At 56.3% G+C, this 24847-nt stretch overlaps 4 protein-coding genes across 4 annotated transcripts; 3 read left to right on the forward strand and 1 right to left on the reverse strand.

The window, feature by feature from the left end:
- Positions 1 to 21: 21 nt before the first annotated feature.
- On the forward strand, positions 22 to 2328 carry PHYSODRAFT_495212 (hypothetical protein; the record flags this gene model as incomplete). The annotated part of the gene is made up of 1 exon (XM_009525077.1): positions 22 to 2328. One exon carries the CDS (start codon positions 22 to 24, stop codon positions 2326 to 2328), a length of 2307 nt encoding a protein of 768 aa, XP_009523372.1.
- A 123-nt stretch (positions 2329 to 2451) lies between these two features.
- On the reverse strand, positions 2452 to 4477 carry PHYSODRAFT_298687 (hypothetical protein; the record flags this gene model as incomplete). The annotated part of the gene is made up of 3 exons (XM_009525078.1): positions 2452 to 2859; positions 2941 to 3954; positions 4040 to 4477. 3 exons carry the CDS (start codon positions 4475 to 4477, stop codon positions 2452 to 2454), a joined length of 1860 nt encoding a protein of 619 aa, XP_009523373.1.
- A 5095-nt stretch (positions 4478 to 9572) lies between these two features.
- On the forward strand, positions 9573 to 9887 carry PHYSODRAFT_491018 (hypothetical protein; the record flags this gene model as incomplete). The annotated part of the gene is made up of 1 exon (XM_009525079.1): positions 9573 to 9887. The coding sequence occupies one exon, from the start codon at positions 9573 to 9575 to the stop codon at positions 9885 to 9887; it is 315 nt and encodes a 104-aa protein (XP_009523374.1).
- A 9870-nt stretch (positions 9888 to 19757) lies between these two features.
- PHYSODRAFT_328750 (hypothetical protein) lies at positions 19758 to 21282 on the forward strand (the record flags this gene model as incomplete). Its single annotated transcript, XM_009525080.1, has 2 exons — positions 19758 to 20566; positions 20601 to 21282. The coding sequence occupies 2 exons, from the start codon at positions 19758 to 19760 to the stop codon at positions 21280 to 21282; spliced, it is 1491 nt and encodes a 496-aa protein (XP_009523375.1).
- Positions 21283 to 24847: the final 3565 nt, after the last annotated feature.

Consider the following 24847-nt stretch of genomic DNA (forward strand, 5'->3'; position numbering starts at 1 on the left):
CCCCCACCCCGCCGAGCAGCCATGCGCATCATGATCAAGGGTGGCGTGTGGAAGAACACGGAGGACGAGATCCTCAAGGCGGCCGTCATGAAGTACGGCATGAACCAGTGGGCGCGCGTGGCGTCGCTGCTGTCGCGCAAGTCGGCCAAGCAGTGCAAGGCGCGCTGGTACGAGTGGCTGGACCCGAGCATCAAGAAGACGGAGTGGAGCCGCGAGGAGGAGGAGAAGCTGCTGCACCTGGCCAAGCTCATGCCCTCGCAGTGGCGCACCATCGCGCCCATCGTGGGGCGCACGGCTGCGCAGTGCATGGAGCACTACGAGCGGCTGCTGGACGCGGCGCAGCAGAAGGAGGGCGTGGAGGTGAGCGACGACCCGCGGCGGCTGCGCCCCGGAGAGATCGACCCCAACCCGGAGAACAAACCGGCGCGGCCCGACCCCGTGGACATGGACGAAGACGAGAAGGAGATGCTGTCCGAGGCGCGGGCGCGTCTGGCCAACACTAAGGGCAAGAAGGCAAAGCGCAAGGCGCGCGAGAAGCAGCTGGAGGAGGCGCGACGCCTCGCTGCGCTGCAGAAGAAGCGCGAGCTCAAGGCTGCCGGCATCATGTCCTCCAACCCCCGGGTCAACATGAAGAAGCGCAAGTTCATCGACTACGCGAGCGAGATCCCGTTCGAGAAGAAGGCGCCCGCGGGCTTCTACGACATCAGCGAGGAGAAGCGCATCTCGAGCAAGGGGCTCGACCCCAAGAAGGCGGCGCTGCAGCTGGACAAGCTGGAGGGCGTGCGACGCGACGCACAGGAGAAGAAGGAGCGCAAGCAGGATGCCAAGCGGCAGAAGTCGCTCATGAAGTCCAACTTGCCCCAGGTGATTGCCGCCGTGAACGAGAAGAACGACCCGATCAACGCCATCAAGCGCACCCCGCTCGAGCTGCCTGCACCCGTGGTCTCGAACGATGAGCTGAGTGACCTCGCCAAGCTGGGCATGCACGCTACCCATGCAGCCGCCCTGGCGCTTGAGAATGGATCAGCGACCGAGACGCGCGCGCTCATGGGCGACTACAGTGCTACACCACTGCGCTCTTTTCATGGCGGCGCGACAGCTACGCCGTCTAGCCGTGATGTGCACGACAACATCATGCAGGAAACAGCTAATCTGCTCGCCATGAGGAACAGCGCCACGCCGCTGCTGGGAGGTGAAAATGTGGAGCTTTACGAAGGAACAGGCTACGCAGGCGCGACTCCATCGCGGACACCTTCATCGGCTGTGGCTGGTGCTGTCGATGACAGGACTCCGATGTCTGCTACGCGTACGCCGTTGCGTGATGAGCTAGGCATTAACCCTGGACAACTCTACGGCACGGAGACTGAGAGCGCTAAAGCTGAAAAGGCCCGAACGAAACGGCTGGCGGCCAGTCTTCGTAAGGGCTTTGACAGCCTACCGGCACCGCAGAATGAGTACGAGATTAACATTCCGGAGAAAGAGGAGGCTCATGATGGGCATACCGCCTCTCTGAAAGAAGAGGATGCTGGAGAGCGAGAAGCCCGCGAGAAGCAACAGCGCGAGTTGGAGAGAGAGCGTGAGCTCAAGCGGCGGTCGACGGCTGTACAGAAGAATCTTCCTCGTCCTTCAAAGGTGAAAAAGGTGCTGATTCACAGCGCGCTGAAGGACGTTGCCGACGAAATGTACCGCATGCTGGAGCACGATCTCGCTAAATATCCGGTAGATGACGGCAAGAAGAAAAGCAAGAAACGGAAGAAAACATCGAGCTCCGTTGCAATGCCGAACCTCCAGCAGTTCTCAGACAGTGACATGGAACGTGCGCGGCAAATGGTTCAAATCGAGGCCAGCCTGAGTGGGGGGGATGATGTGTGGAAATCCCAAGATACCGCAACGATCAGTGCAAAGTGGAACGAGATTCAAACACGCTATCTAAGCAAAGCTACCGGAGAAGGAAAGAGTGACGGGGTGTCTTTCCAATTCGCTACATCTGACGAGGACAAGCTGCGTGCCGTGCAAGCTCGCTTTGCAGAGCTAAAGGAAACGGAACAGCTCCTGACCAAGCGCGCCCAGAAGCTGGACGAGAGAGCGCGGGTCGTCAATGGCGGGTTCCACCGGCGCTGTGAGAAGGGATTGGAGCTGCTGCGTGATCACATGACTGAGCTTCAGAACGCGACGATTGAGCAGGCATGCTTCGAAAGTCTCTCGAGCCTCGAGACCCAGGCCCTCCAGAGCCGCATGGTTCGGTTGGCGAACGAGGTCAATTCGCAGCAGCTGATCGAGGTAAAATTGCAGAAGCAGTACGCAGCACTGGTCCAAGAGCAGCAGTAGTGTCATTGCACAGTCGTGGAAGAATCTCCTTCGCCTACAAATATCAAAATCCCATGGCACTACAGAAGTCCAAGTTCCGGTTAATCTATTTCTTCTGCATGATATCTGTCGCCTCACCACAGCTTAATTGTCGTCGTCGTCGCAAAACAGCACGGTCTTGGCAGACGGAGACGCACTCCGCCCGATCCGCAGATTTTCGAGCGAGTACTTGCGGTGCATGAGGCTGACCAGAGTTTTGAGCTCGTGCCACTTTGCTGACATCGTGGACTTGTGTGCGTCTGCTAGTTGGTCAAGCTTGCCCAGCATAATTTTCATCTCTTTTGCCGTAAGAATATTGAGGAACGCCTGAAGAGCTAGGTCCATGAGAGCCACCTTCTTGCACAGCAAATCGAACGGCGGAGTGGTCTTCGATGCCTTGCCATTCTTGCGTGTCTCGACGTATTTGTTCGTCAGGTCCTCCACAATGCCGGCGACGATGTCCACAACGAGGCCACTCTGAATTGGAAACTTTAGCGGTCTCTCCGAACTCGCCTACACGTTTCAACACACAAGCAAACCCGATCATGAATATAACAACAACAGAGCATGTATCAGACTGGCAGCACGACGTACCCCTTCCGCTGGTTTTTTGTCGATCCGATGCTGTAAAACGTAGATCGCTAATCCAGTCGTGAGTTGCGTGCCGCGCATCGTGCGCGGAAGTCGACGCGCGACCGCCAACCAGCCAGCCGCTGAGTCAAACAATCCTTCGTTGGCCCCAGCAACGCGGAGAACAAGCTGCGGCGCCCACTCTCTCCGCCACTCAGCACGCGGGAACACGTCTAGGAGCTCCTCGATGCAAATGGTGGCCAGGTCGACGATACTTGCGTGGATATCGCTCTCAAACTGCATGCGAAGAAAAAACATTGTAAAGCTGAATGCGTCGTAGCCCTCGAGCTTCAGTATCTTGGACCTCAAGCAGATGACCAGATACATCAGTACGTAGTGCATGTTGAGGGTCGGGAAGGGAAGCGCTCGGGATTTCTTTGACGAGGGCGGAGTAACAGGGATTTTGCTTTTCACGCTCATAGACCTCTTGCTGTCCTGGAAGCCATAGGCACGGAACGCGTTCAGGAAATCGTAGATGGACGGCTTCCACTCCATTTCGATGGGAGGAACATCGTCGCCGAACGTCGAGCGGAAATCTTCAATCGGGTGCGCGAAGCACGCGACGGGTAAAGCCGAACTTAAAGTTGGAACATACGCCTTCTTCGCGGAGCTCATGACAAGAAACAGGTTGCTGAAGCACCCGCTTACCACGTGGCTGTCGCTGTGAGTTGACACTACCCAACCAAGCAAGCTCTGGTTAGAAATAGAAACATCCTCTAAGCCCCCATTATTTCGCATGAACGTACTTGTCATAAATAACCACGAGCCGATCTTGGGCGGCAGCAGAATCGGGGCCATCGCCGAGCCTCTGGTGGTCGATTCTGCCTGGCGCTTGAGCATGCAACGAATCAAAATTGCCTTGGACCACAGCAGTCCGCTGAGTTCTGCGTCGTCCGTGGACTGCATGGTCTCGTACACGAGCTTCAGGTCTCCTTGCAGCTCGGTCTCCGTCGCCTTGTACGTGCGGTACGGCAGGTGCTGCATCAGAACCGCAGCAACAGAACACACCTCAGCTAACCTCCATTCGCTCTCAGGCAGGAACAAAAACAACTCTGCCACCCACCTCTGTCATGGGCGTGAACACGTAGCCGAACTTCTCTTCGGCCACCGTCACCTCCGAGCCCGAGAAGAGGTAGTTGTCGCCCGAGAGCGCCGACATGTTGCTGGCCATGTGGGTCATGAGCTTCCCCATGGACGAGGAGCCGCCCTCCGCCGCGTCCTTGGACGCCGCCTCGCTCTCCTCGCGCAGCTTCTGCAGCTTCCGCTCGCGGTTCTGGCGCTTGCGCTTCTCCGCCAGGTCGTTGCTCAGCAGCGCGTCCAGACTCGTGAACTCGGCCAGGATGGCGCTGGCCTTCTGCTTCTTGCCGCCGCGCCCCCGCCGCGAGTCGCTCACCAGCTCCTTCTCGTCGTCCGAGGACGAAGACTCGGACGACGCGCGGCGCCGCTTGCGGGTGGCGGCGGAGGCGGCCGGAGCCTTGCGCGACGGAGCCGTTCGTGTCATTCCTGGGCGGGTGTGCTGTGGGTCCGGTATAACGCAGAGCGGCACTTTGGACCAATCAGTGTAATTAGGGGGTAGTTTTTGCGCCAATCATTGGGGTGAAGAATTATGGCCAATTGCAGTGGCGCATCAGTCAGATACTGTCCATCGCCGAAGGACAACAGTGAAACGTTGCTTCCAAATCCAGAGTTCGGACCAAACGGGTCCTTATCGGCGGTTGCCGGGACTCTCTCATTCGCTGGCACGAATGTTTGAGGAGAACGTCATTTAGATTGGGAATCCCAACTTGGGATGGCAGGAATGCTGCCAGCTTCTCTGCTGCAGATCCAGGCCCGGCGACACCAGAAAGTGCAAGAAGGTGCGCTGATCATGAGGCGGTCATGAATCATGACCGCCTCGCGTGCTCCAGCCGTGCTGGGCCAGCAGCACTCTCTGCAATACACATCTGCGCATTAACGAAGGCTTAGACATACCTGTATACGTGCACATACCCACCAACGGTGCCAGACTTCATGATAAACGGCGCCCCAGGAAATAGCAACGACAACCGTGAGGACATCTGCTTCGGCCCACCCGGCTTGTGGACCACCCCATTTGCCACCGGACGGCGCGAACGTAGGCAAAGCCCGACACGGCAATCACGACTCGGTGATTCAAGGGCCTCGTCGTCGAAGTCTCGTTGCTGCACGCGGCGACAGCCACTTGGTCGCCAGCCTCACTCCTTCTCCTGCGAAGCGCATATCTTATTCGTGAGTGGGTGTAAATCGCCCAGGGCGACGCTCACGTGTCCTGTCCTGCGAAATGCTGCTACGGCGAGCAGGATGCAAGTCTCAAGTTGCAGCTACAGAACTCTGCCTGAATACCGAACGCCTGATATATATAAGGTCTCTAGGTTTATAAAGTGATCTCAGCGTCACCAGAGAAAAGGCTGTACTGAATTAGTTTATCTTAGACGGGATTTGACGCTATCAAACCCGAGTAAAGCAGTGTTGAGTTGTTTCAGCGCTGACCTTCGACCAAGCGTGCTCGCACCACATCAGTGCAGTTAGTAGCTCTGCTTTGCACAAGTCGTTGAGGGCTTAGTGGGTAGTGCGCAAATGTGAAAGTGGAATCGTAAATACAGAGAAGATCGCACACACAATCAAAAGGGCGCTAATTTTCAAACTGCACAGCTTAGTACTTTTAGCCAAACAAAGTATCCTTGATTTTTACATCAGTACCTTTGCCCATCTCCGCTCGTCCTGTTGTTGGACCTTGAAGTATTATTTATATGAGGTTATGTATTGTATACCCGTTCGGTATTGAGGCAGATTTCTATCTCATCCTTGGTATGGCGTGGCTGGAACGCCACGAGCCTTGGATCGATTGGAGGTCGAAGACCCTTGGTGCTACGCACTTCTCTCCTGGCGGAGCATTGGCGAGTCGTGAACCCACCTCTGCTAGGAAGCAGAAGCGCTTTTGGCGCGAGCACTGGACCGAGTCGGTCAATGTGCTGGACGTCGGAGTTTCCGAGTTGGTGGACACTGAGTGTGTCGAGAACGAGCGTTCCGAGCGTGGCTCGCGGACGGCAAGTGGAGCGGCACGAATTCCGCTGAGCGGGTGCGCGCCTGAGGGCGACGCCCTGCTGCGTGCCAGCGACGGCGCGGTCGGCACGATGCCGAAGAACAAGGGGCTTTGCCCGGATAAAGATCGTGGAGTGGCACGTAATCCACTGAGTGGAGGCTGCGGATCGTGCAGCTCTTCGCTGAGTGTCGGTAAAGACACTGGAGCTCCCCCGGAGCTGAACGAGGTGGTGACACCTGGCGTCAATACGCACGCGAAATCACGGAGCTCTTCAGGGCGGACGGTGTCCATGAAGAGGAGGCAGCGCCGCAAAGCGCTGGCTGCGAGACGCAAGGCGTCTGCGATCTCACGAGTCGAGAAGGGCGTGTCGAGCGGCGAGGCTCCACGCGAGAGCGAGCAGCTCTATACACTCGTGAATGGAGTGGCGGGCGACGTCAACGGAGGTATCAACCTCGACGACTTGCCCTCACTGTCGGCTCTCCTGGAGCTGGACGAGATGTCCTTGGCCGAGTTCGGCGAAGCCTTGAAGGCTGGAGACTTGGCCGAGGTAGTGGTCATACGACCCGAAGAAGAGTTGAACTCGTCCTCGCTTCTAGATGAAGCTGTCCTGGAAGACACCAAGAAGGCGCTGAATGCGCGGAGCGGATCGGCGATCCTGAAGGACCCGTCGGATCCCTTGTATCAAGTGGTAAAGGATTACCAGGACGTGGTCTCGAAGGAGCCGCCCTCGGGGCTACCTCCGGATCGAGGTGTTCGACACGAAAGCGATCTCGTTCCGGGAACGAAGTACTGCGTGACGAGGCAGTGGCCCTTGCCGAAGGAGCAGTGTGACGTCATTGACGCGTTCTTTCGTGCGAAGCACGAGGCGGGCATGGTGCGTGAGAGTAAGTCTCCACACTCTACGCCGACGTTCTGTGTCAGAAAGCCGAATGGCAAGTGGCGTATCGTGCATGCTTTCAACAAGCTGAATGCCGCTACCATTCCGGCGCAGACGCCGATTCCTCGGAAGGATGTTCTTCAGAACAACATGACAGGATATACGATGTACAGTGTGCTCGACTTGGTCGATGGGTATTACCAATTGCTCATGAGGACGAGCGACATTCCTCTCACTGCGGTGAGTACTCCGAGCGGCATGCTCTGGGAGTGGTTGGTGATGCCCCAAGGGCTTTCGAACGCGCCAGCGACGTTTAAGCGTCTTGTGACGCAGCTCTTCAGGCCCCATCGGGCGTACGCGCAAACGTACTTCGATGACATCTTTGTCCACAGTCGTGCGGAGTACGGAAAGACTGATATGGAGAACCATGTGGAGCACCTGCGTGCTGTGCTCGAATGCATGCGTCAAAACAAGTTGTACGCCAACATTGACAAATGCATCTTCGGAGCGGAAGAGATCCCCTTCTTAGGGTGCTTCATCGGGAAGCGTGGCCTGAGGGCCGACCCGGTCAAGGTCAAGGCCATTGTTGACTGGCCGGTTCCCAAGAACCAGAAGGATCTTCGCAAGTGGCTTGGCTTAGCCAATTACTTGCACAAGTACAGCGAGAACTACGCTGAAATGGCTCGGCCACTGTCCAATCTCCTGAAGAAGGATGCGGAGTGGTGTTGGGACACCGAGCATCAAGATGCGTTTGTGGCAATTAAGGACAGTCTCCTTCATGCGCCTATTCTGGCTCTGTCAGACCCCGCTCGTCCGTTTAGTGTCGTCTGTGACGCCTCGGACTTTGCCATCGGCTGTGCCCTGCTGCAAGCAGACGCCGAGGGGCGCGAGCGCGTGATGGCATTCGAATCTCACCAGCTGAAGGCTGCGGAGAAGAACTATCCTGTCCACGACAAGGAGCTACTTGCAATAAAGTATGCGCTCGTCAAGTTCAGGGTTCACCTGTTGGGCTCTCAGCCGTTCGTGATTTACATGGATCATGCGTCGTTACGCACTGCGACTCAGTCACCTCATCTCTCGCAAAGGATGGCCCGATGGCTGTCCTTCGTCGCGGAGTACAACTTCGAGGTGAAGTACAAGCCTGGCAGGCAGAATGTCCTTGCGGGCGCGCTGTCGCGCAGGCCGGATTATGAGCTGGCGCATGTAACGACCGTGACTTCGTCATTACCGGATTGGATCCGAACGGCTTATGCCAAGGACGACACTTGTGTCGCATTTGAACGGGCTATCTTAAGCTGAGACTCTGCGAGTCTGTTATGTCTTCCTCTGACGCTAAAGCTACGGCAGCCCCGCTGCAGTACTGGTGCCTTTAAGAAGGGTACGGCCCTCACGCAGGGTTCTACCCTTGGCGAATGGTTTTATATGCTCAAGATCCGACTCGTAGATCTTCACCCGATCTTTGACGAGCTAGGCATTCTAGGATTTCCTCAGCCGAAGCTTGAGCTTAAGGTGCAGACGGGATACTCTGAAATTGCGCTTACTCCGCATGCAACTGTCGCATCTCGTACTATGGTGCTAACCTCGACGACACTTACCGCTGGTTACGGTATGTCCTGTTATGCTCGGTAGTTCCGTTTCACCTGCTGGTACTGCCGATGATATGAACGCTGTTATTGGCGATGCTAGTAAGAGCGATAAGCTTCAGATCGCTTGAGATCCGATTCACAATACGATTACGACGATCGCTACGTCTGGAAGCTACTTCCCGTTTACTCAGGGTCGATTGAACATTCCTTTCTATGATTGAGCCACCCCGACTGCTTTGGTGAGCAAACCGATGAAGACGATCAAGTACCTTGATTGCTACAGTCAGATGTTTTCGAATGGTGAGGCTGGTGAAGGCCTTCTGACTACGAACAAGACGTTCTCTATTCCTGTATCGGCATCGCACAAGAGTGTCAAGTATGTAGTAGTCATCCCATATGCAAACACCAAGGCAAGCAACTTCGCTTCTGCTCACGGCTCGCAACAGTTTGCCAGTTTATTCGATAGTGCTCCGTGGACGTGCCAGCTTGATTCGTCCATTCGCGATTTCCAGGTCCAGGTGGGCAACAAGAATATTTTCCAGGATGTACACTCGTACGACTGGCAAGCGTTCATGGACGAGTTCAGCAAAATTGGAGCTATCAACGGTGATCTATCGCGTGAGATCTCGAACGGTCTCATCGGCATCGACAAGTGGCAGACTGCTCAGCGCATTCTAGTAGCTGATTGCTCGCGCATCAGTGAGCCTGAAGTGCCTCAGTCGATCAAGGTATCTGGCGTAAACGTAGCTACTCAGGGATCAAACCTTCTGGTGCTCGTTGTTTACGAGCGTACCCTTGAGATTGATCGCATCACCGGAGAAGTGTCTAGAGCTGACTAGAGTGCTTCTCATAGAAAAGGAAGCAACTTTAATTAATTACGATGTGGCCTAGAATTCCATTGCACTAGTCGATTGACACCTGAGCTGAATAATATGGCAAATGAGTTCTTGTAAGTCCACTCTCGTAATTGAGCAAGGCTCAGACGTAGGCAGAGTCTTGCGACTCTACCAGGGTATTGATTAATTAATTATTTTCAAAAGAATCATGTGGCTATCTATATAGATAGATACCAATGACTACGTTAACTTTTGGCAAGCACAAATCCAAGACTATTGAGGAGGTTTATGCTTCTGACCCTGGATACTGCCGCTGGCTATCAAATCAAAAAGGTCTCGTTGCACATGGTAGTGATATTGCCAAATTCCCAGCTCAAAAATTTGGCAAGGACGTTGGATCGTTCCTTATTACATGGGGCAAATACAAGCTTAGGACTATTAAACAGATCCGAGCGATTGAGCCTAACTACCTGGAATGGTTAAGCAAGAATGAATTCGTTCAGACCAAGATGCCTAAGCTGAAGGCAGAAGTTGATGAGTTGCAGAAGTAAAAAAAATGAGTCGATTGACTCATTTTTTTAGCAGCACTCGAAGAAGCTTCAATACTGTCAAAATGTCCCATGCGAGCCACCATACGGTCATGATGCATAGCTTCAGCGATGAGCTCTTCAGTGATTTGAGATTGAAACACCTGCTAGTGCGTACGCTTGGCAATCGCTTGATTGATTAGGCCATGATTCAGCTGAGCAAAGTGTGGCTTCTCTTCGAATGTGCTGAGGACAGCGAATCGATTCTCAACATTAACGATGTCAGCTTCGAGGTCAAGATCATCATCCTCAAACTCAAAGTCGTCATCATCTGGCACAGCATTATTGAATCCGAGGAGGTAAAGTTTGGTGTACTTGATGTTCCACTCGTCGAATACATGCTCCCAGACTGTGGGGTAATCCATGCGGCGAACTCTCTCGGCACGTTGCTCGTGAGAGATACCACGCTAACACGCTGAAATAAGCTGATCTCTTCAACCAAACCATAGTAGTAAGTCTCCTGATCAACCCCCTGCATGAATTCGTAATTATCCAATGTAATGGCATCAGCAAACAACATGATTGAGTACTCGTCCTGAAGATACTCCAGGAATCGAATCCAGTAGGACGAATCGTGGTGCTCACCCATCATAACATTGGCACTGTAGATGTTAAGAAATGAAACAGATTCATCAATCAAATCAACAAAGTTGTAAAATCCAAAGCTGTAGTTTATTGATGCAGCGGGGCTGCCGTAGCTTTAGCGCTAGAGGAAGACGTAACAGACTCGCAGCGTCTCAGCTTAAGATAGCCCGTTCTAATACCAGAACGTACGAGTCCGTACACCTTACGGACTCCAAGAGTCAACCCTTAACTCTTAACTGTGTGAATCTCAAAGTGAATGTATTTCCCTTTATCGCGGCCAAGCCGCCTACGGTGTAAATGTATCCGGTTCACTATCTAGCATAGTGAACCCTAGTCATATGCATAATCAGTGGCTCTAAAGCCATGTACTGATTCTCCTACTGATTTAGGTTAGACAGTGTGTACCCACTTCATAACCCTTCGGGTAACTCTCGTGTAACCCCGTTACATTCCCCCCCCCACCAAACCGTGGACACGGGTGTTCACGCTTAACGGTCAACCTCCGGGTCTTGTTCCGTCAAGCCTCCCTCTCGAACGAGTCAATCCACATCGCGTGGACGTCTCTGAGAACTTCTCGGTGCAACGCGCCCTCACATGACTTCAAGTCATAAAGCCTTTTGGTCTTTTGACCGCAGACAGATCCGCCTCGGAGCCTCGCTCCTCTCGTGCTGCTGCACTGCGTGCCTCCGCACCTCCGCGAACGCCAGCGCCCGCGCGCACACCCTCGACGCCTTCCAGGCTCTCGGTGCCCGAGTACTTCACGGCGCAACGCCTGAAGTGCAGCTCGCAGCGCGCAAGCCCCAGCTACCAACCCGCCAGATCATGGTTCCTAGGGAACTCTTTGGTGAAGAGGGCGAGGTGGACGAGTCCATGGAGGGTTCTCCGAACCGAGGAGACGCGTCCCCACTCACGCGACGCTCCCCGAGCCGCGGCGACGCTTCGCCCACACCGTCGACACGTCGTGAAGAAGGCTCGCCGGCCCCAGTTGGCTCTTCGAGCCGTCGCGATCAAGAGCGCCCCGCGCGCACGCCTCCTGTGCGCTCGCCGAGCCGTTCACCTGCAGAGCGCGCTGCGCCGTCGAGGGAGGAGCCGCGGCCACCGCTGCGATCTCCGAACCCGTTCCCTGAACGCTCTTCCGGTCGCTACGAGCTGCGCGCGCTCACTGAGCCTTGGTATTCGCCACCTCGTGGTGAGGGCGTGCCCCTGGGCTCCGTCATCTCCAACCCTTTGGACGAAGCTTAGTTCGAGCAGGTGGCGGCGCAGATGGCTCCCATGCGCCCCCAGCGCCCCGAGCTGCGGCCTCTGCTGAACCCCAGCACTACCGACTACGGCTTCCGGCCTCGCGACGCCGCGGAGGCTTGTCGTCAGGCGTTCCAGCAGTCTCTTGCGTTGCACACCGTTGGGCCCGCGGCTTGTACTCCGGAGGAGCTCGCACTGCGTACGTCTCTGCGAGAGCGGCTCCTCACTCCACAGTCTACGACTGTCGCGGAGTATCGCGAGAGACTGCGGCTGCAAGCCCAGCAGAAGTCCGTGCCCGCCATGCGGACGTACCCGGTGGTACTTAGCCCGGGGGAAGACTCAATTGAGTACGAAGCTCAGTTCGAGTCTTGGGCCGAGCACAGCCGAAAGCTAAGCCCCATGGACGCTCTCCGAGTCAGCTTCAGTGAAGTGGATGTTCGCATTGAACGCAAGCTCCGCTTCGATTTCGCGAAGGTCCGAGCCAAGCGCAGCCTTTCGGCACTCGCCCAGCCGCAGACCCAGTTTAGAGCTGCGCGCTTCGCTCCTTCGAGCACTCCAGCCGCTCCTTCCCGCGAGGGAGTGAGCGCTGTGGCTCAGGGTCAGCCTCGGGGCAATGTGGCTGACCCAGCAGCTCCCCAGCTTATTGCCGGGAAGCGTGGGACGACCGGCGTGCCGGCCTTGAGCCATCGGGGCGCTGGTGGTCAAGCTGATCAAAAGCGTCCACGACGTCTGGGCAGTCCTGGCGGAGGGGTACCTCAAACTCCCATGAGTTCTCGGAGTGAGGGTACCCTCGCCATTTCATCAGATACTGGTTTTGACCCCGCCACCGCCGCTTCGCCAGGAGGCGCTCCACATAGTAATGCAGATTCCCATGCTCATCGAGCAGAGCCGGTGGAGGCCGCTGTGGGCCCCTTTGCGACTCAAGGTGAGCTCTTGGAGGCGCGGCAGCAGGCGAGTCGCCTTCGGGATCACATCCATGACGTTGATGCGCGTCTGGGCCGGACTGTCACCGAACTCGACCAGCTCGCCGAGCGGACGCGATGGACCGAGGTGCCTCGAGCTGTCTGGGACCGCCTTGGGGCCCTGGAGGACTGGGTGCGATACTATCGCGATCGTGATGAGCAACGTGGCCGGGAGCTCGGGGGGCTACAGCGTCAGCAGGCTGGACTTCAGGGTCAGCTCGACCTCCTGGCCCGCATGCAGGCTCCGACTGCTGCGCCTCCTGCGCCTGCGGCTCTCGCTGTGCCCGCGGCACCTCCGCGCCTGTGACCTCGTCACCCTTGGTGCCTCCATCTGCACCTGCATCGGGTCCTGGTACGGCTTGAGCAAGCCCACGTAGAAGACGGGGTGCTTCCTCACCTTCTTCGGAAGATTGAGCGTGTACGCAAGGCCCTTCTTGGCCACAACCTTGAAAGGTCCGATGAAGCGCGGGCGCAACTTCGTCTTGAAGACGGCAGACACTGCATGTGTAGGTAGGTTCTTAGCATTAAGTAGCACCAGGTCCCCGACCTCGTAACTTTCAACATTGCCTCTGCCCGTGGCATCTGCATGTTCCTTTTGCTTGTCTTGGCTCTCAGCCATTGCGTCACACACATGTCGTAAGACACTCAGACGCGTCGACAAGAAAGCGCGAACCTGTTTACGAACAGTAGCCGGGCTGACATTGGCTAGCCGATCAGCTAAATTGGCTTCTCCTCCCCCACCAAGCCCGAGGCCACCACGTGGCGGCGTCAGCGGGACAAGCTGTTCACGTAGAACGGCGTGTAGCCTGTCGAGGCGTGTACGGCGCTGTTCAACGCAAACTCGACGAGTGGCAGCATGGCGCTCCAGCGCTTCGGCGTCTCGGCGCAAATGCTGCGGAGCACGTCCTCGACGACGCGACTTACGCACTCGGTCTGATCATCGGTCTGCGGATGGTCCGCCGTGGACATGTCCAGCTTTGTGCCAAGCACCGCAAAGACCGCGCTCCAGAAGTTACCCGTGAAGCGGGGGTCTCAGTCCGAGACAATCGACTCAGGGAGTCCGTGTTGTCGAAACACTCGGTCCAAGAACAGCGTTGCTGTACCTTTACCATCGATGGTGTCCGGCACAGTCGCAATGTGAGCCATCTTGCTCAGTCGGTCCACGAAGACCACGACTCCAGTGTTGCCTGCCACGTCCGCAGGCAGGCCAAACACAAAGTCCATACTCATGGATTGCCAACAGCCCGAAGGGACAGGCAAACTCGCCAACGGCGCTGCAGCATGAGGTGACGACTTCACTCGCTGACACGTCTCGCACGTGCGCACATAAGTGCTCGTCCACTTGTACAGCTTCGGCCACCAGTAGTGGGTGCTCACCGAGCTGTAGATCTTCTCACAGCCATGATGGCCAGCCAGCGGCGTGTCGTGTGCCGCATAGAGGATGCGATACTTCAGATCCTCATCATGAGGGATGACCACGCGGGGCGTATCCTCTGGGCCGGTGTTGTAGAACAACAGGCCTCCATCGAGGGAATAACGGTGTAGCCGCGCGCGCAGCCGCGCTGACAATTCCATGTCCGAGTCTTAAAACGCCTTGCTCCCCAGAGCCTTCAGTAACGCGACACAAGTGTCGTCCTTGGCATAAGCCGTTCGGATCTAATCCGGTAATGACGAAGTCACGGTCGTTACATGAGCTAGCTCATAATCCGGCCTGCGCGACAGCGCGTCCGCAAGGACATTCTGCCTGCCAGGCTTGTACTTCACCTCGAAGTTGTACTCCGCGACGAAGGACAGCCATCGGGCCATCCTTTGCGAGAGATGAGGTGACTGAGTCGCAGTGCGTAACGACGCATGATCCGTGTAAATCACGAACGGCTGAGAGCCCAACAGGTGAACCCTGAACTTGACGAGCGCATACTTTATTGCAAGTAGCTCCTTGTCGTGGACAGGATAGTTCTTCTCCGCAGCCTTCAGCTGGCGAGATTCGAATGCCATCACGCGCTCGCGCCCCTCGGCGTCTGCTTGCAGCAGGGCACAGCCGATGGCAAAGTCCGAGGCGTCACAGACGACACTAAACGGACGAGCGGGGTCTGACAGAGCCAGAATAGGCGCATGAAGGAGACTGTCCTTAATTGCCACAAACGCATCTTGATGCTCGGTGTCCCAACACCACTCCGCATCCTTCTTCAGGAGATTGGACAGTGGCCGAGCCATTTCAGCGTAGTTCTCGCTGTACTTGTGCAAGTAATTGGCTAAGCCAAGCCACTTGCGAAGATCCTTCTGGTTCTTGGGAACCGGCCAGTCAACAATGGCCTTGACCTTGACCGGGTCGGCCCTCAGGCCACGCTTCCCGATGAAGCACCCTAAGAAGGGGATCTCTTCCGCTCCGAAGATGCATTTGTCAATGTTGGCGTACAACTTGTTTTGACGCATGAATTCGAGCACAGCACGCAGGTGCTCCACATGGTTCTCCATATCAGTCTTTCCGTACTCCGCACGACTGTGGACAAAGATGTCATCGAAGTACGTGTGCGCGTACGCCCGATGGGGCCTGAAGAGCTGCGTCACAAGACGCTTAAACGTCGCTGGCGCGTTCGAAAGCCCTTGGGGCATCACCAACCACTCCCAGAGCATGCCGCTCGGAGTACTCACCGCAGTGAGAGGAATGTCGCTCGTCCTCATGAGCAATTGGTAATACCCATCGACCAAGTCGAGCACACTGTACATCGTATATCCTGTCATGTTGTTCTGAAGAACATCCTTCCGAGGAATTGGCGTCTGCGCCGGAATGGTAGCGGCATTCAGCTTGTTGAAAGCATGCACGATACGCCACTTGCCATTCGGCTTTCTGACACAGAACGTCGGCGTAGAGTGTGGAGACTTACTCTCACGCACCATGCCCGCCTCGTGCTTCGCACGAAAGAACGCGTCAATGACGTCACACTGCTCCTTCGGCAAGGGCCACTGCCTCGTCACGCAGTACTTCGTTCCCGGAACGAGATCGCTTTCGTGTCGAACACCTCGATCCGGAGGTAGCCCCGAGGGCGGCTCCTTCGAGACCACGTCCTGGTAATCCTTTACCACTTGATACAAGGGATCCGACGGGTCCTTCAGGATCGCCGATCCGCTCCGCGCATTCAGCGCCTTCTTGGTGTCTTCCAGGACAGCTTCATCTAGAAGCGAGGACGAGTTCAACTCTTCTTCGGGTCGTATGACCACTACCTCGGCCAAGTCTCCAGCCTTCAAGGCTTCGCCGAACTCGGCCAAGGACATCTCGTCCAGCTCCAGGAGAGCCGACAGTGAGGGCAAGTCGTCGAGGTTGATACCTCCGTCGACGTCGCCCGCCACTCCATTCACGAGTGTATAGAGCTGCTCGCTCTCGCGTGGAGCCTCGCCGCTCGACACGCCCTTCTCGACTCGTGAGATCGCAGACGCCTTGCGTCTCGCAGCCAGCGCTTTGCGGCGCTGCCTCCTCTTCATGGACACCGTCCGCCCTGAAGAGCTCCGTGATTTCGCGTGCGTATTGACGCCAGGTGTCACCACCTCGTTCAGCTCCGGGGGAGCTCCAGTGTCTTTACCGACACTCAGCGAAGAGCTGCACGATCCGCAGCCTCCACTCAGTGGATTACGTGCCACTCCACGATCTTTATCCGGGCAAAGCCCCTTGTTCTTCGGCATCGTGCCGACCGCGCCGTCGCTGGCACGCAGCAGGGCGTCGCCCTCAGGCGCGCACCCGCTCAGCGGAATTCGTGCCGCTCCACTTGCCGTCCGCGAGCCACGCTCGGAACGCTCGTTCTCGACACACTCAGTGTCCACCAACTCGGAAACTCCGACGTCCAGCACATTGACCGACTCGGTCCAGTGCTCGCGCCAAAAGCGCTTCTGCTTCCTAGCAGAGGTGGGTTCACGACTCGCCAATGCTCCGCCAGGAGAGAAGTGCGTAGCACCAAGGGTCTTCGACCTCCAACCGATCCAAGGCTCGTGGCGTTCCAGCCACGCCATACCAAGGATGAGATCATATCTCGAATCGAGGTCTAAGACCAGACAGCGTTCCACGCTATCAAAATCCAAAAACTTTACGCCCACGTCCACAGGGACCTTAGGCACCGTGACACGAGTGCACGTCGCGAGACGAACAGTGACGATGTCACTCCCGCGCGCTACCAGCGCCTCAGCATAAAACTGACTTCCGTCCATCGTAGAACGCCGGGCGTAGTTACCCGACGCTCCCGAATCGATCAAAATCGTCCATGGCTTGGTGAAGCCCTTCACCCAAGCTTGGACAACTAGCAAGCCCGGCTTGCATACACGTTCCATGTTAGAGAGTACGGCTCTCTTCGGGGCTAAGTCCTGTCGACCTCCACCTCGCCGAGGCTCAATAGAACTTAGCTCTTCCCCAGTAGGCCGTCCCGCACCTACTGGGACTTCTCGTTTCCCCGAGACAAACCAGAGCCCTGGCTCGAACTCGAAGAGCGGCTTGGCGAAGCCTGGCGCTGATGGCGCAGCGGACACCCAGCACGAAGGTGACGGGTGTTATCACAGATGAAACATCTGCGGATACTGCGACGCTGCTCAGCAGCACGAAGCTCGGCTTCTTCGTCTTCAGCATAGCTGAGGTCCATGGGTTCCGGACCACTCGACGCGCTAGCGTAAGACGCACTCCACCCAAGTCTCGATGACTTAAAGTTGTGTTCCGCATTCAATGCGACGCTCACAGCCTCTTCAAAAGAGCTCGGGTGGGTTCGGAACACATCCGTCCTGGCAACGCCAGTGCGAAGGCCTTCCATGAACACCGTGACGGTGACTGCTACCGGCAGTGGGTCCGCAGACATGCCAGCAATGAGAGTTCTCAACTCTTGAACATAGTGCACCGACTCCTTCTTGCTCTGCCGAGTAGCCAGGAAGCGTGAGCGCACGCGATACGCCTCGTTAGGCGGAGCGAACACCCGGGACAATTGCTGTTTCAGCTGGTCCCACGTCGGGAAGGCCACCTCGACCGACGTCCCGGACGTTAGTGCCCACTCTCTCGCTCGCCCACCGAGCTTCGAGATAGCTAGTGCCACGCGCTGCGACTCCGTCCGGAGTAGAGCTGAGCTCATAGCCATCTCAACCTCACGGGTCCAAAGCATCAATCTTTCACCCTCCTTGCCTTGGAAGGTCTTCACGCTCAACATGAGCGGCTTGGGTCTTGTTCCCGCGTCGGATGACGAAGCGGGCGCTTGGGGCGCCGCGGCCGTTGCCATCCTCTGCTGGAGGTGCTCTAGCAGAGCATTCTCGTAGCTTGAAAACGCCTCGAGACGCGCATTCACCGCGTCGGGGCCTTGCTGCGCAAGTTGCGTCACGCCCTCCGGGCCCAGCAAGGACATAAGCTTTTTGAGCGCATCCTGCTGGTTCGGGGGCAAGTGAGCGAACAGCTCCATTCTCCACAGAGGGTCAGTCTATACAGACACAGGTGTCGGATTGACTACAAGTGCTACCAAGTGCAGCGGGGCTGCCGTAGCTTTAGCGTCAGAGGAAGACATAACAGACTCGCAGAGTCTCAGCTTAAGATAGCCCGTTCTAATACCAGAACGTACGAGTCCGTACACCTTACGGACTCCAAGAGTCAACCCTTAACTCTTAACTGTGTGGATCTCAAAGTGAATGTATTCCCTTTATCGCGGCCAAGCCGCCTACGGTGTAAATGTATCCGGTTCACTATCTAGCATAGTGAACCCTAGTCATATGCATAATCAGTGGCTCTGAAGCCGTGTACCGATTCTCCTACTGATTTAGGTTAGACGGTGTGTACCCACTTCATAACCCTTCGGGTAACTCTCGTGTAACCCCGTTACAGTTGAAAGCGTTGGAGATCATGGTTGTTGGTTGGTTGCTGCGGTGTTGATGTTTGCACTGTATGCTCTTGGGGTTTATATACTTAGTATTTATCTCTCTAAATAGAAAACTTTTCCTTTCAAATATTTGCTCTTTCTCACAAGAGCTTCCTAGAAAATTTTTCGTTGCCCTGATATTGTTCGAAATTTTAAACTTTGGTCTAAAATTCAATCCTAACAATATCACGCTACTGACAGGTGTTCTGTCTCTTCCACAGCGATTAGACGGTTTGAAGTGTGTAATGGTAGAGACAGGTCCTCTGCGTGTTCTATGTGCGCTGTGTTGAAAATGGTGGGATAATCGGTTCTGTATAACTTCTCTCCTGACTTTCTGGTGTTTCCGTTGAGAATAATTTCAACTTTGTCAGGCACTGTGGAGCGCACGATTGCGGACGTAGCGCAAAATCTAGGTGCAACACCTATTTGCACATTAGCAGCCTTTGGGCTGAAATTTTCCGGTTCAGGGACACATAGAACTTGGAGGCTTGCTCCTTGGTTTCCATCTCTAGTATTAGATTTTTTGCTACGAGCAACTGGTTTGGCTGATAAAACTTCGCGAACAATGTCATCATCATCGCTGGAACTCCCTCCATGCTGAAGATCAGTGTAATGGGCCTACTTTGGCTCACTACTTTAGCTTACACGTGTGCGCGTGTATGTGAGGAAGCGTAGCTTAGTTTAACTTAGAGTTAATAATACTCGGGCTTCCGAGTATAGATTAATCTAAATAAACGATCCAAATAATGTTTTTGGGTTAAAATGAGAACTGCTATTTTTGTTTTATGTTTCTGACTTCCTCTAAATGTAATATTCTAAACTGGGAATCTGCCAACGGCTGGTTGGCAGAATTCCAACGCTATGCATGTCGCTCATTGGCTAAAATATGCTGCTTTCAACCAATAGGAATCCTAAGTCTCTATGGACCACCCGTCGTGGTGATCCTAAATGTATGTAGCATTTGGTGTGTCTACACCAAGGTCGAGAAAGTCTTTCGAACCTCTAACAGACATCGTGTCTGTTAGAGTTACAAGTGATTGTAGCCACTTGTGCGTGTAACCCTGTTACACCATCCCCCCCTCAAGGTTAGACGCGCCGAGTCACGGCACGTCAATCAGGAAATTGACCATTCGTCAATTCTTCGCGTTGGGAGAAAGAAAACTCGAGCTCATTCCGCAATGAGCTCGCCTCAGAAGAAGACCGCCGCTGAAGCAGAGGAGAAGTCCTCCGCCGGGATAGAGACTCTCTCTATCCCCGAGTACCGCGAGCGTCACAAAGCAAAGCGTGACGCTCTTGCTGCCAAGGCTGCGGCGGGGGCAACTCAACCAGAGATTGTCCTCGAAGGTTCTTCTGTAGTCAACGACGCCGTTGACTTCGAGGACGACGACGTGGAGATGGAAGAGGGCGAGGCCTCTTCTAGCAAGCGCAAGGAGTCTATCGACAGCGATAGTCTCGACCCGCATGCCGGGTCGAGACGCCCTCGTGAAGGAGACGACTCGGACGCTTCGAGCTCGAAGCGTTCGCGCGGCGAGAGCGACGCTTCGCTCTCCGCTGCTGGGGCTTTAAGCTCCCCGCGTGAGGTGCCGCCTTCAAGCTCTCCGCGCGCTGTTCAGCCAGCGCGCGATCCGTGGATGCCGTCTGCGTCAGAGATCGCCGACCGTGTGGGCAACACTGTGCCTCCAAACGAAATCCCGCTGTACGTATGCAGCGGGATCGACGACGATGCTGTGGCGGAGGAACAGCACTTTGATCCGTTAACGAATCACAGGCGCGATTATTACATCCACGAGCTCCGGTACTTCTCCAGCAAGAAGACCTCTTCTCGCAGCAAAGTGCCTGAGTGGCAGGCACTTTGTCAAAGTTGGAATGCTTTTGTTGAGAACTTCAACAAGAACCGGCTGCTTACCGCGAGCGGGTTAAGCATGCCCGTGAGCGCTTCGAGACATTCTCGACGCGCGGGCGGCTGGAGCAGCTCCACAGATCCTCTGTGGACGCTGGTATTCTGTGCGCTGTGCCCGAAGGCCAACAGTGCACGTTGTGTCTTCCGGTGCGGCGCGCTTGAGCGACCGCGACCTAAACGGGTACACGACGATACGTGTACCTGCGAGTCTCAAGGATCTCCGTGCCAAGTTCTTGGCACGCGAGGAACGCGACGATCGTGGGACTTCGGGCGCTGTAGGTGACCACAGCGCTCGCACTACCTTCGCGTCGGCAGTGCGTGGTGAGCTTCGTACGCCCTCACCATTTCCGGAACGTCCTACAGCAGGACGTCCCGCGGCTCCCATGTATCTTGGTGGGGCGGAAACCCTCTCCAACGAATACGATAACGAACCGGCTGCCGGTTCGTTTTCGGGATACTATGGTTCACAATACGCTAAACAATCCAGCGTGTTGAGCCGCGGGCGTCCCGGATCGGAGGCGGCGGTGGTGGGAACACGCCCCGGGTATGGTCAACCTGGGGTTGACCTTGGCCCGACGCTCGAGGAGCGGGTCACTGCTGTGGAACAGCTTCAGAGCCGGGAGTTCGCCGCTCTGAAGCAGGAGGTTGCGATCCTGAGGGCTCAAGTCGCTCAGGGTTCGCAGACCGCGTCGGACATCTCTGTCGACGTGGGAGGTCGCGTCGCACGCTTGGCCCAGCGCGTTCACGCACTGGAGCAGAGGTTCGCTCCCGCCGGGGCTTCCGCTTCGGGCCAGCCGAGCTAGGTGGCTCGTGCTGCCGGTATGGCTTCAGCCGCCCGACGTAAAAGGTCGAATAAAGGCGCATACTAAATGAAATATCTAGCGTATAGGCGTTGCCATGCCGTGCCAACACCGTGAACGGCCCGACGAAGCGCCGAGCGAGCTTGCTCGCCCCGAAGTCGGAAACTGCATGTTTAGGCAGGCTTTGAGTTGCTAACAAAACCAATGAACCCTTCTTGAATTCATTAGTGTTGCCCCTACCAACATTGTCTGCGTTCAGCTTCTGTCGGTCGACAGAAGCTGCAATAGCGTCTTGGACAAACCGAATGACGGCTTGTCTGCGCTGCACGAAGTTGATTGCGTCCGAGCTGAACGAGTTCAGCTCGTTTCTAGCAGTAGGCCCGGCCTCTGCCTTCGTCTTCGCGGTGTCTGTGCCCTACACAGACCCGTTCTTCTTCTTCTTGCTCTTGTCGGCGTATGTGCCCTGCACAGACGCGTGCTGCGTGTTCTTCTTGCGCGTAATCGCGGCAGACACTGTGCAAGTGTCAGCGGCATTCTGCGGCTGCTGCGTTGCAGTCGGAGATCCTCCCCCACTTAAGGAAGGAGTCACTATCCCTAGTAGACTCGGGTGGCGTGGGTGCCTGATGGCATTCACGTAGAACGGTGTATGCCCGGTCGAGGCATGCACCGAGTTGTTGATGGCGAACTCCGCCATCGGCAGGCACTCGCTCCAGTGTTGGAACGAGTGAGCGTAGCTCTTAAGCACGTCTACGAGCACGCGGTTCACGCGCTCGGTCTGCCCGTCCGTCTGCGGATGGTCCGCAGTCGACATCGAAAGTTGACTCCCAAGAAGTGTAAACACTTCTTGCCAAAGGTGTGCAGTGAAGCGCGGGTCTCGATCCGACACAATGGCGATCGGCATGGCATGGTGTTTGAACACCATGTCAACGAACAGACGCGCCGTCTGTTTCGCAATCACTGCAGCGGGTATCGCAGCAAGATGTACAATCTTGCTGAAGCGGTCAACAAAGACCACAACGCCCGTGTTCCCCTGGCTGTCCGGGGGAAGACCGAACACGAAGTCCAAAGACATGGACTGCCAACACTCCGACGGAGTCGGCAGTGACTGCAAGGGAGCCTACGCGAAAGGCGCAGGCTTCACACGTTGACAAACCTCGCAAGCACGGACGTACTTGCGCACCCATTTGTACTGGTGGGCCCAGTAGAAGTCTCGCGTGAGAAGAAGGTATGTCTTCTCACGGCCCGGATGCCCCGCAGTCGGTGCATCGTGATACTCGTACATGATCCTGAGTCGCAGGTCATGGTCAGTGGGCACGACAACGCGGTCCGCGTTGTCGTCGACTGCACTGTAGAGTAATAACCCGTCGTGCACCCGATAACGGTACGAAGATGCTTCGGCAGCTTCTGACGAGCTTTGTCAGAAGGCGCTGAGCCGTAGGCCAGCAAGAGCTTCGCGTCCGTTTCGTGCGCGTACGCGACCTTCACGTTGTCCAACAGTGACGACGTTGGGGTGCTCGATCGGATGGCGTCAATGGCATTGATGTCGGCATCAGTCGTGGCGTAGTCAGGTCGACGCGAGAGCGCGTCGGCCACCACATTGAGTCTTCCGGGTTTGTACTCAATCCGGAAGTTATACTCTGCGAAGAATAAGAGCCATCTCGCCATCCGTTGCGAGATGTGCGGCGCCTTCACAGCCGCCCCCAGCGACGCGTGGTCCGTATAGACCACGAACGGTTTGCTTCCGAGTAGATACACTCGGAACTTCGCGAGTGCGTACTTCATGGCAAGGAGCTCCTTGTCATGTACCGGGTAGTTGCGCTCAGCTGGCTTCAGCTGACGCGATTAGTAGTAGACGACACGATCACGACCCTCGTGATCGTGCTGCATCAACGCACATCCGATTGCGAAGATGGACGCGTCGCACACTACGTACGGGCGATCTTGGTCGGCCACCGCCAAGATCGGCGCCTCAGTCAAGCCCCGCTTGACTGCATCGAAGGCCTGCTGACACTCAGCAGTCCAAACCCACTCGGCGTCCTTCTTCAGGAGCTGTGACAGCGGGCGTATCATGCCCGCGTAGTCCTGCACGTACTTGCACAAGTACGTGGCCAAGCCAAGGAACTGCCGCAGTTCCTTGACGTTCGACGGCGTCGGCCACTCATTGATCACTCTGACCTTCTCAGGGTCAGGGCGGACACCGTTCTTCCCAACGAGACACCCGAGCACGGGTATCTCGCTCGCCCCGAAGATACACTTCTTCAGGTTCGCATAGAGCTTGTGCTTGCGCATGAGCGGAAGCAGCTTCCGGAGATGCACCTTGTGCATCTCAACGTCGCTCATCCCGTCCGCAGCCCGGCTGTGGACGAACACATCGTCGAAGTAGCTCGGTGCGAAGTCGCGCACCGAGCGCAATAAGTGCGTCACGCACCTGTTGAAGGTCGCAGGGGCGTTCTTCAGGCCCTGCGGCATCACCAGCCACTCCCAGAGCATGCCGCTCGGCGTGCTCACATCCGTGAGAGGGATATCGCTCTCACGCATGAGGATCTGATAGAACCCATCGCGCAGATCAAGAGCACTGTAGATCGTGCTTCTGGCCATCGAATCGATAATGACATCTTTTCGCGGTATCGGTGTCTGCGCCGGTATCGTCGCATCGTTCAGCTTTTTGTACGCATGAACGATGCGCCAGCCGCCCTGTGGCTTCTTGACACAGAACGTCGGAGCACTCTGCGGGGACTTCGATTCCCGCACTTGTCCAGCTTTGCGACGACTTTCGAAGAAGTCGTCGATCGCCTTGACCTGCTCTCGCGGCAGTGGCCACTGCCGCGTGACACAGTACTTCGTCCCCGGCCCGAGATCAATCTCGTGCTGGATGCCCGTATCCTGCGGAAGCTCCGCAGGAATCTCTTCCGGAAGTACGTCAGCGTACTCCCGTAAGATCTCGTAGTAGGGACTCGTTTTCAACGAGTCCCAGCTCTGCTCTTCAAAGCGCTCCTTCTTCGTCTTCGCACTGAGAGTGTCCTCGCTCTCAGTGGTGGTCTCCATGAAGAACTGCCTCAGTTCTTCATTCTCGCTCTTCGTTCTCTCGGCGGCCGAGAGAATGCATATTTGCTCGATGCGTCCATCGTGCAAGTCACGCGCGAAGCGCTTCCAGTTCATGACTGGAAGCGAAGTCAACTCCGACGCTTGCGTCGGAGGGTTAGCGAGAGTCATCTCCCTGTACCAGAACCCGGCACAGGTACGCGTCAAGACGTTCACGTCTCGACGTCCGGCTTCTCAGCCTCCGTCTGCCCGGCAGACATTCCTTGTGGCGTCTCGGCCCCAGGCCGAGACTTGCGCAGCAACCTTCGCATGCGCCGTCTTCTTGTTTTGCGGAGCCCGGCTCCGCTTGGTTCTTGACCTCGTCCAGGCTGGGCCTGGACGAGTCCAGGCCCAGCCGTGGACGGGTGTTCTTCTTTAGTACCGCCGGCGGGTTCATCCCGCGGGCGAGCGACTTCAAGCCCGGCTTGGTCGCCCGGCGCTTCGTCGTGCAGCCCGGCTGCACGACAGCATGCAAGTTTTTTTCCGG

Source organism: Phytophthora sojae, assembly GCF_000149755.1.
Source record: "Phytophthora sojae unplaced genomic scaffold PHYSOscaffold_3, whole genome shotgun sequence".
NCBI classification, from domain to species: Eukaryota; Oomycota; class Peronosporomycetes; order Peronosporales; family Peronosporaceae; genus Phytophthora; species Phytophthora sojae.